Below are 18715 nucleotides of genomic sequence, written 5' to 3'. Positions count from 1 at the left end.
TTTTGTCCTGGCCAGCTGGGACAAAGCCTGGTGTAGGGTAGGAACCACTGGCTGGAGTGTCTCTTCTCCCTCACCGCCCCCCCCACCCCCACCCCCAATTGGTGATTTACCTTTCTGCTGCTGCTCCAGGTGCCCAGTACAAATGCCTGTGCTGCTTTGGAGGAGCACATGACTGGTCTTGGGGCTTCCCTGTACTTCCCAGTCAGTCACTTTTCTGTGAGGGGATGTGAATTCCGTCAGTGAGCAGTGGTGCAGAACTCCACCAGGAGTACATTGTTAACTTTGCTCCTCTGGCACAGTCTTAGTTGTAACTTTAGACTGTCTTTAGGTATCCTGGGCCGACGCCAGGTGTTCTCAAACTTCATTGCATTGCAGTCCCCTTTTGACAAGAGTTACTACATGACTGGGGAGGGGGCCAGAGCCCGAGTCCCAGCAAAGTCTAATGCTGGCCCTGGTTACCCTATTAAAATGCAGTGTGGACATTTTGGACTCTTGACCCCCACCTTTTGCAAACTGCTGGCCTAGACCAAGGAGTGCTTTGAGGATAAGGACAGACCTAGAACTTGATCCAAAACTTTATGGGAAGCCAGCTTAAAGTGGACAGGTGTGATGTGCTCATAGTAGCTTGTGTTGCTGAGGTGATGAGCTGCTGTGTTTTTTATACTAGCCAGAGTTTACAAAGTGTTGAAGTGTTTTCATGCCCAGGTATGGTGTATTGCTGTAGTCCAGCTGAGAGGTGACAAAGGCATGAATGACTGAGGCCAGGTCTTCACAGTGATGGAATAGTCTCCTGGCCAGCTGGAGATTATAAAAGCATTCCTTGTGGCTATTGTGATGTGAAACAGTGTCTAAAGGAATCCAAGTGCACTCCTCAGTTACAGACTGAACTGACCAGTTGTGAATGTGAACTTGAAATCTGTACCCTGGTTGTGAATTCAATAGTTCTCTGCCCACCAGCATCACCTGTTTTACCAAGGTCAGCTTCATCCAAGCACTGGGCCATCTTGATGGTGCTTGTGTTGTGTGCTGAAGGATAGGTAGTTGAGTCCATGTGATCTTACAGTTCACCTGTTAAATGTTGATACTGAAAAGGACCAAAGAATTCATCTGTGTGGAACCCTGCAAGCAAGGGTTCGAGTGGTGCAGGTGCAGTCTCCATCACTACTCCTTAGGTGCATGCCTTCAGAAAGGACTCAGGCCACTTTAGTGCATTACCCTGGACTCTTGCCACCTCTCTAGTAAGACAGCTGTGTTGAATGCTGCAAAGAGACCCATGAGAATGGATGTCTGTCCTGTATCTGTGACTGAAAGTGGCACTAATGCTCTGAAGCTGTCTCAGTTCCATGTCCTGGCTTGAATCCAGATTGTGCTGAGTCTAGTGTCTTCAGTTAGATGAGCTTATAGTTGACTTCTTGCTCATTTCTCTGAGCTTGCTCAAGAATGAGTTTTGACAGTAGGCAGTAGCTGGCTAGAATTGAAATATGCAGGGTGGGTTACTTTGTTGGTCAGAATATTGTATGTTTTTTGAAGGAGGAACAGAAGGTTCCTCCTCTGAATCAGCTGTTCATGACACATTCACAAGCCAGGAAGGGCATGGGTTGGATTCATGAATCTTTCCTTGGAACTCCTTTAGGGGGTGTCCAGAAGTTACTGCTTGGGAGTCTACTACAGTAGGGCAGCCATTGCAACACCTCAGGTTACTTATATAGTAACAGGAGTTACTAGAGAGAGATGCCATATTGAGCTTTGTGGCTGAGAAGGAATTGAAGTGGTGGCAGATCTGCTCCTCTAAATGCCTTTTGCATCAGGGCACAAGTATGTAAAGGTCACAGGTCTGGACCTGTGGGTACTGCTGACTGCACTCTCTGATCAAGAGTGCATGGGGTGCAGGCATCCTGTGATGGACCACCCATAGGGACAAAAACATCTCCAACTTCAGTTACTGTACAGATAAATTCTGCTCTGTGGTGAAATAGGGCAGCAACAGGTGAACACTGCTTTCTGGATACTGCTTGAACACAGCTTTCTGGATTTTTGTCAGGCAACTTGCAGTGTAAATAGTGCTTTGTCATAACAGATGACTTTGGTTGTTCTCAGCACATGTGATGGCCTGCCATATGCCAGTGATCAGGAGACCTGCTATGTAGTCAGTCCACAAGTGCTTTGAGACCACTAATAAATTTTTTCTATATCTGATTAGTGACTGCCTTTCTGGCATCTCTTTATGATGATCTGATCATGACTTGCAGGTTTCTCAGTTTAACACGCTAGTCTATTGTGCAAGATTAAACTCTGAATTAAGGACCACTGCAGTACTTTAAAGACAGATTTCATGGGAAAGGGGTAGAGAAGGAACCTAGTGATAGTCTTTTGCTACTGGCTGGTGGTTTTGTGGCAACTTGAAAGCCTGAAATATTTTATTGGAGGATATCTTGGTCTATAGAAGTGGTGCAAGAGCTTGTTCTTGCTTCAGTTGTAGGGATGAGGGGTGTGTGGGCTGGTTTTTTATAGGAAAGAATTTTTAGATGGGATGTCATATACGGAGACCACTAGTTCTGTGGTTTTATGCATAGGTCTCATTTGCTTGGAAGCCTGACTTCTGATATGAGCGTTCTACTTGGTATTAAGCTTTTTATGCTGCTTATACATGAGAGTTTTTTTTTTTAATATTCAGGTTTAAAATCTGTTAAATTTTATTTTTTGTGTACATGTACTGAGCAGATTAATCCTATGGATACATGAATCACTTGAGCTGAGCTATATTTCTTCAGTGAGAAGGTTCTGAAGTCAGTCCCCCACTAACTTCTCCCCTCCACCCCCCCTCCCAAATGTCTGTTACAGTTCAGTGACCTTGACATGGGAGAAATTATCATGGGCAACATTGAGCTCACTCGCTACACCCGTCCTACTCCTGTTCAGAAACATGCTATACCTATCATTAAGGACAAGAGAGATTTGATGGCCTGTGCCCAGACAGGTAGGTTTTTGACCTTGCACCTATAACAATACTGACTTTCCAGTTCAGCTTGAAATGGGGGTGGGAATTAATCAAATCTTCAAGCTGCAGATGATCACTAATAGGAAAGGAAGCAGCTGCTCATGACAAACTTGCGCTTCCTTCATACTGGGAACTATAGCCTGCTATCCTTAGGGCAAGAACAACACACTAGCACAAAATCTGGATTGACCAGTTATAGAGATGAGGGTAACTTACTTGTCATGCCCTCCTCTGTGGATGCTAGGTGCCTTTTAGTACTTAGAATACAGCATTTTTAAAGCTTTAGTACATAACTTAATGGCAGAATATGGTTGGTTCTGCCAATTCAGACAATTGCTGTATTTTTATAGTGTTCCTTTGGCCCAAGTGAGATCAGTATTAACTCAGTTTTACTGTCCCACATCTTTCTCTACATTATCTGCCTTGACTCAGCCTTGAGTTCCTGGTTCTTCAAGTGTTTGCTCATGTCCATTCCATTGTAGGTGTGTGTGTGCTTGCCACATGCACTTGTGCCAGAAGCTTCCCCCCCTCCTCAATGGTATCCATAGGGGACCCAGCTCTGATGCCCTCTGGAGTGGCATGCATATGCATCAGTATAAGGCACATCACCAGCTCCTTCCACCCTCTGTTCTTGCTTATCGCCAGTGACCGTGCTGGAACATCTCCTTGCCTCTCTAAGCTTACTTCTCGCAGCTAGGCACAGTTGAGAACTTTCTGTATATAGTTAGAATTTTTAGTTTTTTATAGTTCCCTTACTGTGGATCTAGTGTTTTAGTCCCAGCGATGCTTAGCCTAAGGACAGAGCATGCCCTGGTCCCTGGGCTTCAAATGTGCCTGTTGCAAGAAACTCTTGCTAGTCAGTGATTACCATAGAAGCTGTTTGAAGTGCTTAGGGGAAACCAACATTAGTGATAAGTGTCACATGCAAGAGCTTCAGACCACAGAACAAAAGAGTGGGATATTTGTCTCAGGGCCGACTCCAATGAGCATTCTTACTCCAGCCTTAGAGCCAGCCAGATTGGGTTCTGCTCCTAGCACTGCAGCTTTGTTACAGAGCACACTGCTGACACCGGGCTCAGACCAGCACCAAGCCCCATCCCCTGCTACTGGCTAAAAAGCAAAGAGGCTGGGAGGGGACGTTCTCCTGTGTCCCATAAAGGGAAGGAGAAGGCTGGAGAATAGCAAAGACCCATGAGGGCTGAGTTGTTAAGCCCACTTCAAGATCCACCTTCCACCCCAGGGAGCAGCAGAGGCACTCAGCACCTGACGCAGGTGTCCACACTGGAGGCCTTTCAGGCCATTAAGGCTATGGATGTGCCCTGTTTGAGGGGTAAACCGGCTTTGGGACCCTTCCAACAGTCCCTATCAGTGCTGCACCACTCCTTGCCACAGGGGCTGTCCCATCAGCACTTGCTTGAGTGGCACCATCAGCCCACGGACACAAGTTGGCTTGCCTGTCAGAGTTCCTGGTCTGTTCCTGGGCTCAAGGCAATGATCACCAGTGGTCTGGCACAGACCCACAAAGGCATGATAGCAATCCCCAGAGCCCTGGCTCTCCCAGCACATGGCACCAGTCCAGAGGATTGAGACATTGGCCCCAGAGCCCTGTCGCTGAACCAACAGTACAGTTCATCACCAGCATGTGAGCAGTCTCCAGCATGTCAGTCTACTCGCTCACATTCCCACTCCTACTTGACAGAAAAGCATCGCTCGCTAAACATCAGGCATCAATTGTCAGGGTACCAACACTTCACAGCACTGAGAGCCATTGCCCTCCTACAGAACCTCTACAGAGGTTTGGGATAGAACTGTCAGGACTGGGGTAAACAGTTGGCCATGGCACTGTCCTGGTCCCCAGACGTGTATCCCCCTCCTCAGACTCCAAGAGCAAAGAGATCCTGCCCATGGGCTTGGATCACCCATCAAGAGCACCCGCCTTCCCCTCTGAGGGCCATGCTGTCACTGGTGGCCGGGGCCAGTGGCAAGCCCCCTGGCAACTCTGGAACCCCTAAGGATTTCCCCAGCCATTGCAGGGGCATAGGCCAGCCTTGGGTATCAGACAGACTGTCAGCGATAGCCTGTCACCTGCCTAAGATTCAGACATGGAGTCAGAGCAGGCTCCTTGGGTTGAGCAGGGTTGGCAGACCTGTACCTGCCTCCTCATCTTCACCTGATGAGGCAATAGCAGAGCCCTTTCACCCGCTTTCCCCAGGACAATGCCAAGGCTCACAAGGAGCTCTTGAAGAGGGTCACCTTGAACATGGGGCTGGAAGTCAAGGAGTTGGCAGAGCCCTTGGACTCCTTGTTTGATGTACTGAGTACAGCAGCTCCTGCCAGGGTGGCATTGCTGGTACACAAGGGAGTGACAAAAATCACTAGGGCCCTGTGGTAGACACCTTCCTTCCTGCCCCATCTCCAAGTGAGCAGAGTGAAAATACCGTTAACAGGGACATAGTATCTTTATACCCACCTTGCCCCAAACTCACTGTTAGCAGCTCATAGTGGAACAGACAGGGCCAACTGGGATCAGTGCCTAAGAACAAGGAGGCAAAGAGGCTCCATCTCCTTGGTAGAAAAACTTTTATGCTACATAGACTCCAGCTGAGTGGCCAACTACCAGGTCTTGCTTGGCTGCTATGATCTACTAGCTGACAGTCCATGGCCAAGTTCTGACTCACTGCCAGAGGAACCGAGGAAGGGTTTCCTGGCTATCAGATGAGGGCAGTGGCCAGAGTAGCCCTACAAGTGACCTCAGATGCAGCAGACTCTCTGCCTAAAATATGTCCTCAGCTATTTCAATGAGGTGGGTGTCCTAGTTGCAATCATTGGGCCTTTTAACACAGGTTCAACAGTTGATCTGGGACTTCCCATTCAATGGTCTGGCACTGTTTTCAGAACAGACAAACAGTAAATTGCACAGCCTGAAAGACTTGAGGGTTACTTTGTGCACCATGGACCTATACCAGCCAGTGCTGGTAAGGAAGTGGCTTAAGCAACAACTGACCAAGGTTGGCTCCAGTCAGCATCCTATACACACTTGAGCTCCATCCATAACCAACTGGGTGGTAAGCAGGCATTTTGAGGGTGTGCTCCCAAGGTGACCTTCCAGCCTGTGGTGTGGATCCTGCTCCCTGTTTTTTTTCAACTGTCTCGTGGAACTGGCAGTGGTCTCCTGCCCAGCTGTCAGACCTACTGTCACAGGATCATTGTTGGCATGCAGGAGCTAGTCTTATCTCTTTCCACCTCACAGCTTGGATGCCATATGCACTCTAGTCAGGTACAGCAGGTTCTCTTGGAAAGCAGCCCTCCACGAGAGCAACTTACCTGGTAAAGTGGAAACACTTCTCCTGCTGGGCATCTGAGTGCAACATCTCCCTGACCCAGTCATCTTTACAGTTAATCTTGGATTTCTTGCTTCATTTAAAGCACGTGGGCCTTGCCTTTTCAATCAAGGTGCACCTGGCAGCCATATTGGCTTTCCATCCTCATGTCTAGGGTAAATCTGTATTCTTCCATAAGATGTCAGTCAGGTTCCTGAAGGGCCCTTAATAGCTCTTTCCACCAATCTTGGACCCGGTCCCACCCCTTATACTGATGCATACATGCACCACACCAGAGCCAGTCATCTTACAGATACCATAGATGGACTGGGGGGACTTCTAGCACCAGTGCATGTGGTCAGCGCACACACCTACAATGGAATGGACATGAGGAACACATAACTCTTATCTCTTGTTAACATCAGGAGCACAGTCTAGTTCAGCTAGGTTGTTTGGAATACTGTGTAAGGTGTTGCAGCTGATAGCATCAATACTTCCATCAAGTTTTTATTGTCACAATTAACCTTTGTATTTCTTAATAGGTTCTGGGAAAACTGCTGCATTTCTTCTACCAATATTGAGTCAGATCTATACAGATGGTCCTGGTGATGCTCTGAGGGCTATGAAGGCAAGTTCTTAGATGTGCAGTCCCAGAAATGTTAAAACCAGCTCAGTCCCCCTGCAGGATTCTTTTCTTGCCTGCACTTCTGTTAATATTTATTCTTTCTAGAGATGTCTGATTATAGTATTCATACTAACAAGCAGTCTGTTTCAGAGGCCTGTGCCCAATTTCTTACCCCCAATAATTTAGAAGGCAGTTTCAGAGAGCTGCTCATTTGATGCTTATCTGCTCACTTACAGGCATCGTGGTCCTCTTCTGTGGTTTTTTCTTCTGGCTCAAACAAAAAACATTACCATCTAATTAACAAATCCTGTCTTCAGACACTCATAACAAAAGAGGAAGACCTTAAAACAAAACTGCATGAAGCCAAATTTCAATTCCGTTTAGGCCAGTGGAGGACCACAGAGCTGTTCTTGATGGTCTAGGGACTAAACTCTTCTTTAGGACTAGTCAGATAGTAGAAGTATGAAAGGATCTCTAGCAGTGTGGCTTCCAGAGTGAAGGCTGAAAAAAACTATACTAGTAATAAGCATGTCTTGTAGCCACTGAAAAGTGGCTATTTCTAAGAAAAGTTGTTACACCATGGAGTAAGGCATTTTGTTTTTCCTCCAATAAATGTCAGTATTGAATCCCTTTTGTAAGATTTAAAAATAAGTAATGTTTACAGGGAGTCTTGAAAATATCTGTAGTTCTGTTCCCTAAAGACACATTAGCTTTGTGTTATCTAGCATACCTGATAGTGTAGCTGGGACACAAGTCTTCAGAACCAATGTCTAAAGCATGATTGAGACTTTCTGTAGTGGAAGACTTCCTGTACTTTTTAACAATTCATAGCAGCAAGTCCTTTGGAACATAAATAGCTTTGATTGCAGATAGTCATCCAATTTAGAGCAAAGAAAGCTGTGGATGCTCTACTTACTCTGTGATCTATGCTCAGCCACAAGTGCTGTGCTGGTGGCAAGAAAGTTTCAGAATTGTGGGGGAAGGATGTGCCTGGGGTTTGAAATGGCTTTAGTTTCAACTCTTTAAATTAGTATGTTATGTATTGTTCTGTCCTTCAGGAAAATGGAAGGTATGGACGCCGTAAGCAATACCCTATCTCTCTAGTCCTGGCTCCAACTAGAGAACTGGCAGTGCAGATCTATGAAGAAGCCAGAAAGGTATCTTTTTGGCAACTTGTCTGTCTAATATCCTGAGCTTTTTAAAAAAACAGAAAATAACTAGTTCTGTTCTTACAGTTTGCATATCGTTCCAAAGTTCGTCCTTGTGTTGTCTATGGTGGTGCTGACATTGGTCAACAGATACGTGACTTGGAACGTGGATGTCACTTGCTTGTGGCAACTCCAGGACGTCTGGTTGACATGATGGAGAGGGGGAAGATTGGATTGGACTTCTGCAAGTACGTGAAATGATTTTGGAATTTGACAATCTTACAAATGTCTATAGAATTTCTGACAAGATCTGGGGCTTAGCTGTTGGTTTTTAAACTGAAAAAACATACATAAATGTAAACAGTAGTGATCCATAGTATTTTCTCATGTTGGACAGTCACTTAGGAAAGGCTTACTAGTGGAATTTCACAATACAAATTCCATATGCTTCCCAGGTTCTAAAACATGACAGTATTTGCATAACACCATTTCTCTTCCCTCTGCTCTTCTCCCCCTCCTCCACCCAATGTTCCTCTGGTCTGACACTCAGATAATGGCTCTCCAGCAGTCTGCACCTATTTAGCAGTCTCCTACAAACTTGCTTCTTGTACTAATCTAGCATGGTATGGATGAGTCAGTGTTAATCAAATGTGGCCACCAAGGCCTTCTCTTGGGTCCGCCACCTCCTCAGTAGTGATTGGGGGGATGGTTGCCTGGGGCTGCCAGGAGTGGGGTTCTGCCCCTTTCTGGAACCAGAAATGCTGTTGAAGCAGGCATCTGGTGAGTTCTCCACCTTCCTGGAGGCAGTGGGGCTTGGGCTTCTGACTCCAGCCATGTGGTGGTGGGCAGCAGGCCCCAGGCTCACCACTCCCTTTCTTCCCTCTTCACCCTGGCTCCTGCTGCCTCCTTCAGCCACAAGGCAGCAGGCTCTGGCCCAGTTGTACAGTGGCTGTGGGCACTGGCTCCAGGCTCACCACCTGCTGCCTAGCCCCCGCTGCCGCCTCCATCCCTGGGCTCTGACCATGTAGCAGTGGAGACTATCCCTGGGCCCCCACCACGGGGCTCTGGTCCCAGGCTCACCCATGACCCTTGGCCCCTGCTGCATCTTTTGGCCATGTGATAGTGGGCTTCAGTCCCTGACCACAGGGTTTCAGGGCCCCCCCGCCCTTTCCAAATTACAACTGGCCCCCGCTGCCTTTCTACCCACCTCTATCCCCAGCTTAATTTTTCCCCTAGCTTGCCAGGGTTGAGTAAATCTGCAGTGATAAGTGTAAGTTCATACTGCTTTTCATTGCTTCCTTTTCACGGCAGCAGGCTTACTAGCTAGCAAATTTTTATTAAAGAAAAAGCCGGCAAAAGAAACATAAGATGCTTTGCACGTTCTTATCTTTTTCTTGGTTCTCGTCTCTTTAGGTCAGGTTAAAAAAAGACCACTGTACGTTATTTTTATTACTGTTGGCAAACAAAAACAAACCCCAAACCCTTCATAAATTGCAATGATTTGGACATTTATGTGCATGTTTTTCCTCCTAAAAATAATTAGTATTTTTAGGAAAAATTGTCAGAGCAAGAGTTGGTGGCCGCACTCTGAGGCCACCAGAAAATTTGTTGAGAACCCCTGCTCTAAGCTGACATTCCTGTGGGAATGATCATACTGTGTGCTCTGAGAATTTTGTTAAACATTTGTAAAAGCGTGCCTTAATGCTGTTAAATTGACTACTTATGTCATCTAAAGCTACATATAGCTCAGATACTTCCCAACTAATGTCAGGTCATACAAGTGGTCATTGAATAATCTTGGCATACTGCATTAAATATTTAATTGCCAATTTTTTAAAAAAAGCCTGGTTTGTTATTGGGGATTAAACTATCATATGTATTTATTCATTAGCCTGTTCATTTATAAGCCAACCCCCCCCAAAATGAATAGGTAAAAATAGCAAAAACTGCATGACCCTTCCATAAGTGGACCCTGTATTTCAGGGGTTGGAAATCATTGGCTCCTGGGCTGTTGCTTCTGGCAGGTTGGGACATTTTGTTGTTTGCAGCATCTTCAGGCACAAAGCCCCTCAGCTCCCAGTGGCTGTGATTTGCCACTCCAGGCCAATGGGAGGCGGCAGGAAGTGGTGGCCAGCACATACCTCGGCCCATGCCACTTCCTTCTGCCCCCATTGACCTGGAGCTGCAAACCGTGGCCAGCGGGAGTTGCAATTGGCCAAACTTGCAGACATGACAGGTAAACAAACTGGCCCTGCCTGCCAGGGTACTTTTCCCTTGCAGGCTGCATGCCAAAGGTTGCTGATCCCTGTACTAGATATTCAATTCAATGATTCTGTAGAGTGTAAAGTCATCAAATTTTGGTGTAGACCCATTTTTATAAGCTGATCCCTGATCTTTGATGCTGTTTTTACCAAAATTATTCAGCCTATGAATGAGTACATATGGTAATTGAAAGAAATTTTCTCACTATAAGCAATTTTGATCCTATTAATCTAATCCCAGATACCTGGTACTGGATGAAGCTGATCGCATGCTTGATATGGGGTTTGAGCCTCAAATTCGCCGTATTGTTGAACAAGATACTATGCCACCAAAGGGAATTCGTCATACCATGATGTTCAGTGCTACTTTTCCGAAGGAAATCCAGGTATTGTCTAGCTTGATGCTTTTTTTGACTTACAAGCTTAATGTAAGTACTTTTTGAACTCCCCCAATCTTTGTGGGGGATAACAGTGGGAATTTTTTGTCTACCTCCTAGATGCTTGCCCGTGACTTCCTGGATGAATATATCTTTCTGGCTGTTGGCAGAGTTGGCTCTACATCTGAGAACATCACACAGAAAGTAGTGTGGGTGGAAGAGTCAGACAAACGGTCATTTCTGCTTGACCTGCTAAATGCCACAGGTAAAGACTGTTTGGGAGAATTTCAACACAGCTCTAATGGCTCAGGTAATGAGAATCTATGTTAGGTGGAGGAAAAGCTGTTAGTCTTTTCCTCCGTTTTTTCATATGTTGTGAATGTTTTGGCTTTGACTTAAAACAGTGTGCATGCAAATAAACTACTTGGGTAATATAAACATCATGGGAGTGGGAATGGCCTTGGTACTCATCTCTCATTGAATGAAGTAATATAATAAATACACAATTAGTTTAAGAAACTGCCTTTTACCACAGTGGGGGGGAGGGGGGTGCTAAATATTTTCAGATGTAGCATTGCTGGTGGCAAATCTGTGCTTAACTTCTTGCATTAGGTAAAGATTCACTGACTCTGGTGTTCGTGGAGACTAAAAAGGGAGCTGACTCTCTGGAGGACTTTCTCTACCACGAAGGGTACGCTTGTACAAGCATCCATGGAGATCGCTCTCAGAGAGACCGAGAGGAAGCTCTGCACCAGTTCCGTTCAGGCAGAAGCCCAATTCTGGTTGCCACAGCAGTAAGTCCCTAACTTATTTCTTCCTATAAGATGTTTTAGTTTATTTCACTTCGTTCTTGTGAAGCTTTGCTAAGAGCTGACAGTTGAACTTCTTCACCATTAGGTTGCAGCAAGAGGATTGGACATTTCAAATGTGAAACATGTCATAAACTTTGACTTGCCAAGTGACATAGAAGAATATGTACATCGCATTGGTCGTACAGGCCGTGTGGGAAACCTTGGTAAGACTAAGTGCATTGTCTACTAAAAGATGCTCTTCAAATGTAGTAGTCCATTGGGTTATAAGTAACACTATATACATTCTCTAATAGAGGAAATTTGAACTACAAAATGAAGCTTACTTGACCTACTACTTCAGACGAACCCACTTTTAGTCTTTGCAGCAGTAATCTTCATTTCAGTTTAATGAAACAGAGCAAAATTCCATGCAAGTCTTACTGCTCCGTCTTTCTTCCATTGTTACCTTCACTGCCTAGTTGACAAAACAGTGTTCTTAAAATAAACACGTGCTGGGTCGTCATATTTGTGTTAGCAGTCTCAGTTGTGGCAGAAGGTGGGTAAAATGGATTAGTAGGTCTCCTGTTCTCCCCCAAGGAGTTCAGTCAGAAATTTAATTAGCAAAATTTTTAACAAGCATCAGCGTGGAAGCACGTTTTCTAGAATGGTGGCCAAAGCATGAAGGGGCATACAAATGTTTAGCATATCTGGCATGTAAATACCTTGCAACGCTTATGATTATGAAATTAAAACAAGCTAAACCAAAAAAAACGCTGGCTACAAAAGTGCCATGCAAACACCTGTTACTTTCTGATGACATTGTAAATAAGAGGTCAGCATTATCTCCTGTAAATGTAAGCAAACTTGTTTCTCTTGATTTGGCTGAACAAGAAGTAGGACTGAATGGACTTCTAGGCTTTAAAGCTTTACACTGTTTTACTGGAGTGCAGTTGTGCAACAAAAAAACAATTTGTAGATTGCACTTTCACAACAAATTGCACTATAATACTTGTCTGTGGTGAATTGAAAAACTTTGTTTTTACTGTGCAAATGTTTGTAATATCAAATGAGCACTGTACACTTATGCAGAATACAAATTGAAATTGAAAAAACAATTCTTTTAATTTTTTAATAAATTTAGATTAGTATTGTTTTAACAGTGTGACTAAAATTGATCGTAATTACATTTTATTTAATTGCCTATGTTAACTGATAAATTGACAGCCCTAGAAACCAGTATAGCAGAGTTAGAGTTGGCTTTTTTTCTTAAATTCTTGCATGCAAGTGCTCATGGACCAACTGCCATTTATGCATGTTCTGTTAAAAGACAAACTAATACAAATGAGAAATAAAAGTATTTGGAATGCAGTCAGGCTGTTGCTGCAAGGGCTGGTATAACACCATAATCTGGATTAAAAGTATACCAAATCCTGTAGGCTGGCTACCTAACATCAGGTTAATAAAGCAACTTGCCACAAGAGAAGGCTCACGGAGAACGCTCACTCGCGCTTTCTCTCATACTGTGCTTCATAGAGAGTGAATTCCCAGGGAAGGAAATGGGAACAAACACTTGGATGTTTGCTGACTTAAGTCTAAGTAAGTTCAGCATCTGCTAGGTATCTTCCTACCTGATTACCTCAGTTACATAGTGTTCTAAAGTGAGGGTTGACATATCAGGCAATACAAAAAACCCAAGTAAAGAGAAACTAGCAAGGTTGCGTGCACTCCAAGCCTAGTGGTGTCTGTGACAGATACTTAATTTTATTGGGCGGCTTCCTGTCCTAAGACCATTTCAGGTATCTTTAAAGTTCAGTACAGGCCTAGCCTGTTCAATATAAAACCCACGAACTAACTTTTTGTTCTCCTGTTAAGACCCTTTCTGTGTAGCCCAGATGAACTTGGACTTGAAGCATCATACCAAGTTACCTAATGTTGAGAATCAATTTTTTTAAGGCCTTGCCACCTCATTCTTCAATGAGAGGAACATAAACATCACCAAGGACTTGCTAGATCTCCTTGTTGAAGCTAAACAGGAAGTACCATCATGGTTGGAAAACATGGCTTATGAGCAGATTCATAAGGGTGGCAGCAGTCGTGGGCGTTCAAAGAGGTAACTTGACTAGGATTCTGACTACTTAAGGGTATAATCTATTTTATGCCAGTTCCATGGTTGCAGATTCAGGTTCCTATTGTCTAAACCTTTCCTTTAATTACACTTCAGATTGGAGTTAGCTAAATCTGTCTTCCATGTTGATATATTTTAGTACTGCTGTCTTATTGCACTGTGGCACCTCTAAACTGCTCCAAGTTGTTGGTCTCAACATTTGCCTTCCTTCAGATGTTAAGACCAACATTTGAAGGGGGGGAGGGATAGCTCAGTGGTTTGAGCATTGGCCTGCTAAACCCAGGATTGTGAGCTCAATCCTTGAGGGGGCCATTTGGGGATTGGTCCTGCTTTGAGCAGGGGGTTGGACTAGTTCTCTTGAGGTCCCTTCCAATCCTAATCTGATTCATAGTAGAGTTGGAAATACAAATAATCTTTGAGAATTTGCTTTTCCATTAGAAATATTAGTTTTTCATTAGTTTTCTTCAAACTGAACCCCTCATAAGAAGCCACATCTTGTCATGTAAGTCCCCTCTGTGCTAAAATGTCCTATTCTGAAAGTCTCCCAAATCCAGTTAAGAGTTCTTCCTCAGTTTAAAAGCTGGATGATTTTGGGATGAGGAACAAGTAAGACCAACTAGAAACAGTTGGAAAACCAGACTTACAAGATTTACTGTGAAGTGGGTTCTGACATTAAGCTGCTAAGCAGCTGAATTTGTTTAGCAAGCTAGCCCCATTCACTAAATAAAAATTCAGTACAATATTGAGTGTTCACCTATAAATTGCTTTTGCTTTATTTACATGTTAAAGGGAGCAGGATTATTTGTTTTGAAAAGGCAACAAAGTGTGCTTTTCCACTTCAAACAGATGTGCTTTTTATTTATTTTTAAGCTGCTGTTACGAAGTATAAAGCAAAGTCTCAAACATATTGCATCAGCTAAGACTTTTTTTTTACTGCTGTATGTGATATTTATTCTGTTCTATTAACCAATAAATTGCTATGTGGACAAGAATATTTCTCACTGCAGTGCTATACTGTGGTTTCCAAGCCAGTAAACATGGGGCTGAAGATACTGTAGCCATCTTTGTAGATGGCTATAGATTAAGAGGGAGTGAACTCTTCCTTCATATAGGAAAAACAACTCTAGATGATGCAGCAGAATATATCAGCAGCATAATTTAGCTTTTTCATATTACTTTTTTAATACAAAAACAGATGACATTTCATAAGCAATGATATATAGGTATCGGTTTGTGGAGTGAATTATTAATAGTATGTGTCACTAGTTCCTTAAATAGCTAGTACTGCTCTTCAACTGCTTCCTCTACCCCAGTTGTACAGGGGGGATGGGTTGTACTGCACTGGACCTACAACTGAATTTGAAAAGCAACTCTTACTTATTGTAGGATTCTACATTCTTGCAATTAGTTATGGTTTATTCAACTGAAAAGTAAGCCATGTGGACTGAACAGTAGCACCTTTTCCTCATCTTATTTCAAATGGAATGTTAACAGACTTATGCTGTCCAGCTAGCAGTGAGATGCTTGCAAGCAACAAACACTGGTGCTGAAACTAAGCAATAAGGGCACTGCTATATTCTGCAGATATTCATTTCAAACAGCTTTATGAAACTCTACCCTAGCTTTCAAAGCTGCTATCTTAATTGCATTCTACCAGAATGCAATAAGAACACACTGCGAATAACTTTTTTCTGTCTAGCCGGTTCAGTGGAGGATTTGGTGCCAGAGACTATCGAACAAGTAGCGGTGGCGGCAGCAGTAGTAGCTTCAGCAGTAGTCGACCAGGCAGCAGCCGCAGCGGTGGTGGCAGTAGCAGCAGCGGCCATGGAGGCAGCAGAGGATTTGGAGGTAATTGTCTGTCTTGTAATCAAATACAAAGGAGGGAGCTGGTGGTGGCAGCTTGAAAACAAGCTCTGAATCTTTTTAAGGAAAACTAGGTCTTGTCTTAAAACAAATAAAGTAGCCAACTCTTAAATTGGTCTGTAAGGGCTGTGAATTGACTAAATAGTCTGTTACACTGAACCTAACCGAACAGTGCAAAGGAGGATTTAGCTTGCACAATGTATCAGTTGTGGTACCCAAAATTATGGTAAGCAGGATATGCGTGCACACATGCCCACCAAAGCTTTCCTAATCTTTTAATTGTAGCTTTACAATACCATGTATAATCAATGTCTTTTCTCTCTCCTTCTCTCTTCCCTCCCCCCCCCCCCCCCCCACACTTTCTTGGTCCACAGAAAGATTCTGTCCAGGGAAGAAGCGAAAAAGGGGGTAGACTAGTGATTCTCAAACTCTTATTGTACTGGTGACCCCTTTCACATTGCAAGCCTCTGAGTGCAACCCCCCCTTATAAATTAAACACTACTTTTTAAAAAATTTAACTGCATTGCAAATGCTAGATGCAAAGCTGGGTCTGGGTTGGGGGCCCAACAGCTTGCAACCCCTTGAGGGGTCCCAAACCCCCTGGGGTAGACTGTATGGATGTAAAGGTTTTAGTAAGTTGATGTGGTTTTGTTTTTTCTCGAACAGGTGGTGGCTATGGAGGCGGCTTCTACAATAGTGATGGATATGGAGGAAACTATAACTCCCAGGGGGTTGACTGGTGGGGCAACTGAATCTGCTTGCAGCAGATATCCTACCAAACAAGCTAATATGGAAACCACATGTAACTTAGCCAGACTATACCTTGTGTAGCTTCAAGAACTCGCAGTACATTACCAGCTGTGATTCTCCACTGAAATTTTTTTTAAGGGAGCTCAAGGTCACAGAAGAAACAAAAGGAACAAGCAGCCCTATTTTGAAGGTGAAGATTCTATTGCTGTAGTCAGGATTAACTCCCCTCCCAGCCATCCCCAAACTGCACTTCTAATTTTGTGACTGAGGATCATTTGTTTGTTAATGTACTGTGCCTTTAACTTTAGACAACTTTTATTTTGATGTCCTGTTGGCTCAGTAATGCTCAAGATATCAATTGTTGACAAAATCAAAATTACTGAACTTGAGCTAAAATCAAACCTTGGCACACAGGTGTGATACAACTTAAACAGGAATCATCGATTCATCCATAATATTACAAAAACTTATACGGTAGCCTGCATTAGGGCTTTTGATACTTGCAGATTTGGAGAAAAAAAACAAACAAACATCTTGAAGCATATCAATGGAATTCGTTTCTAATGTGGCAAAACTGTACTAAGTTAAAGTTCTGATTTGCTCACTCTATCCTGGATAGGTACTTAGAACCTGATAGTCTTTAATAAGCCATTCCAGTCATGATGAGATGATGTATGGATACATGCATACATTAAAAGCACTGTTTTTGAAGTTAATGCAAGTAAATACAGCAATTCCTTTTTCAATGTTTAGGCAGATCATTAATGTGAGCTAGCCAAATGTGGGCAGAATATTACAGGGAACGTTTAAAGGTCTGATAACTTGAAATAGTTTTTAGGAGAATTCATCTATTTAGACTTTTTAAAAATGCCTGCCATATGAAATTGAAATGGTAGAATGGCTGACCACGACAGTGACCGGTCCTCCTTGAGGGTCTGACTGATTTTGGTCTAATAACGCATGCTAGTGTTGATGTTTTTTGGTCAAGAGGGTATGAACAGGAAGAATTATGCAGCAGGCTTTATTTTAATGCAGATTCACATTACTCTGTTCAAGCTGCGTTGAGATGTTAAACTGGCTTACTGTAGACTTTGTAAAATGGCTCCAGAAAAGTAACAAACAAATCTTGAGATCACAGAGGTTGGAAATGTACATAACTGCACAAGGTTTCAATTCTGCTATTAAAGTGCAGTTTTAGTCAGTTTTAGTTGCATAGGTTTCCATTGTATTTATAGTCTGTTTATGCTAAATCTGGCCAAAGATAAGTATTGTCCACCAGTAAAATGCCTCTGCCACTTGGAATTTCTGTGCTAACTTTTGTGGCCAGAGCCATTATCAACTCTTAATCTACAGTGGCATAGGAAAATGGCAAAAATCTCCTAAAGTGCAATAGATTTTTTCAAGTGTATTGTGCCTTGTTCTAAAACTTTTATTAAGTAGGTGCACTTGACAGTATTGAGGTCATTTGTTATGGTGCTATTTCAATTAGTCTAGGTTTAGGCCCTTGTACATTTTGCCCATAACTTTTTACACAAAATACTTCTTTTATTGCACATTCAGAGAATTTTATATATGTCTTGTGTGCGTGTCCTTAACTTCCAATCTTATTTTGTCTCTTGGAGATTGAACGCAGCTTGTCTAAGGAGAAGGAACTAGATTCTAAAATTTATTTGGGACCATGGGAATGATAGCTGGGAAGAAAACTATTTGCACACGAGATTTCTAGATACTTTTTGCTGCTAGTTTTGTGTAATATTTATTGAACATTTTTGACAAATATTTATTTTTGTAAGCCTAAAAGTGATTCTTTGAAAGTTTAAAGAAACTTGACCAAAAGACAGTACAAAAACACTGGCACTTGAATGTTGAATGTCACCGTATGCGTGAAATTATATATTTCGGGGTAGTGTGAGCTTTTAATGTTTAAGTCATATTAAACTCTTAAGTCAAATTAAGCAGACCCGGCATTGGCAGTGTAGCCATAACTTTCTGATAGTAAAACAAAAATTGGCAACTTAAAATTAAACATGCCAAGGTTTTGATACACTTGTCTTAAGATATTAATGAAACACTTCTAAACACTGATGTGAAGTGTCCAGATTCTCAGATGTTTGTTTGCGTGAGTTTTGTTTAGTTGTGTGTGGTTTTTGTTTTTTATTTTTCAGTGAATGTCTGGCACATTGCAATCCTCAAACATGTGGTTATCTTTGTTGTATTGGCATAATCAGTGACTTGTGCATTTTAGCAAGTTTTATCAGCCAGCAATATTTTCAGTTCAGAAATAAGGATTAAAAATCATATGCAAAGAATGGGTTTAAACTTGCTGAATGTAAAACTTCAACTTCAAGTCACTGTAGGTTTAGTAATTGCTTATTGTATTAGTTTAGATGCTAGCACTGCATGTGCTGTGCATTACTCTTGATTTTATTAAAATAAAAAGTTGAACTGCACAGAGTC

General features: G+C 42.9%; 1 protein-coding gene across 6 annotated transcripts in view; it reads left to right on the top strand.

Moving 5' to 3' along the window:
* The window catches only part of DDX3X (DEAD-box helicase 3 X-linked), a 33854-nt gene extending 15146 nt beyond the window's left edge, over positions 1 to 18708 (top strand). For 3 of the 6 annotated variants that reach the window (XM_032762303.2, XM_032762324.2, XM_075059572.1), the window contains 11 exons: positions 2842 to 2977; positions 6861 to 6946; positions 8002 to 8100; positions 8179 to 8339; positions 10594 to 10738; positions 10850 to 11039; positions 11342 to 11523; positions 11627 to 11744; positions 13474 to 13630; positions 15345 to 15493; positions 16175 to 18708. In XM_032762303.2, coding sequence (XP_032618194.1) covers positions 2842 to 2977; positions 6861 to 6946; positions 8002 to 8100; positions 8179 to 8339; positions 10594 to 10738; positions 10850 to 11039; positions 11342 to 11523; positions 11627 to 11744; positions 13474 to 13630; positions 15345 to 15493; positions 16175 to 16260 — 1509 coding nt within the window. In that variant the 3' untranslated portion in view covers positions 16261 to 18708. The remainder of the gene's footprint in view (positions 1 to 2841; positions 2978 to 6860; positions 6947 to 8001; positions 8101 to 8178; positions 8340 to 10593; positions 10739 to 10849; positions 11040 to 11341; positions 11524 to 11626; positions 11745 to 13473; positions 13631 to 15344; positions 15494 to 16174) is intronic. The other 3 variants (XM_032762316.2, XM_032762332.2, XM_075059578.1) reach the window with 1 other exon arrangement.
* Positions 18709 to 18715: the final 7 nt, after the last annotated feature.

The sequence above is a fragment of the Chelonoidis abingdonii genome, chromosome 1, assembly GCF_003597395.2.
Source record: "Chelonoidis abingdonii isolate Lonesome George chromosome 1, CheloAbing_2.0, whole genome shotgun sequence".
Taxonomy (NCBI): domain Eukaryota; kingdom Metazoa; phylum Chordata; order Testudines; family Testudinidae; genus Chelonoidis; species Chelonoidis abingdonii.
The sequence above is the reverse complement of the archived record's forward strand: the minus strand, read 5'-3'. Positions and strand labels throughout refer to the sequence as shown.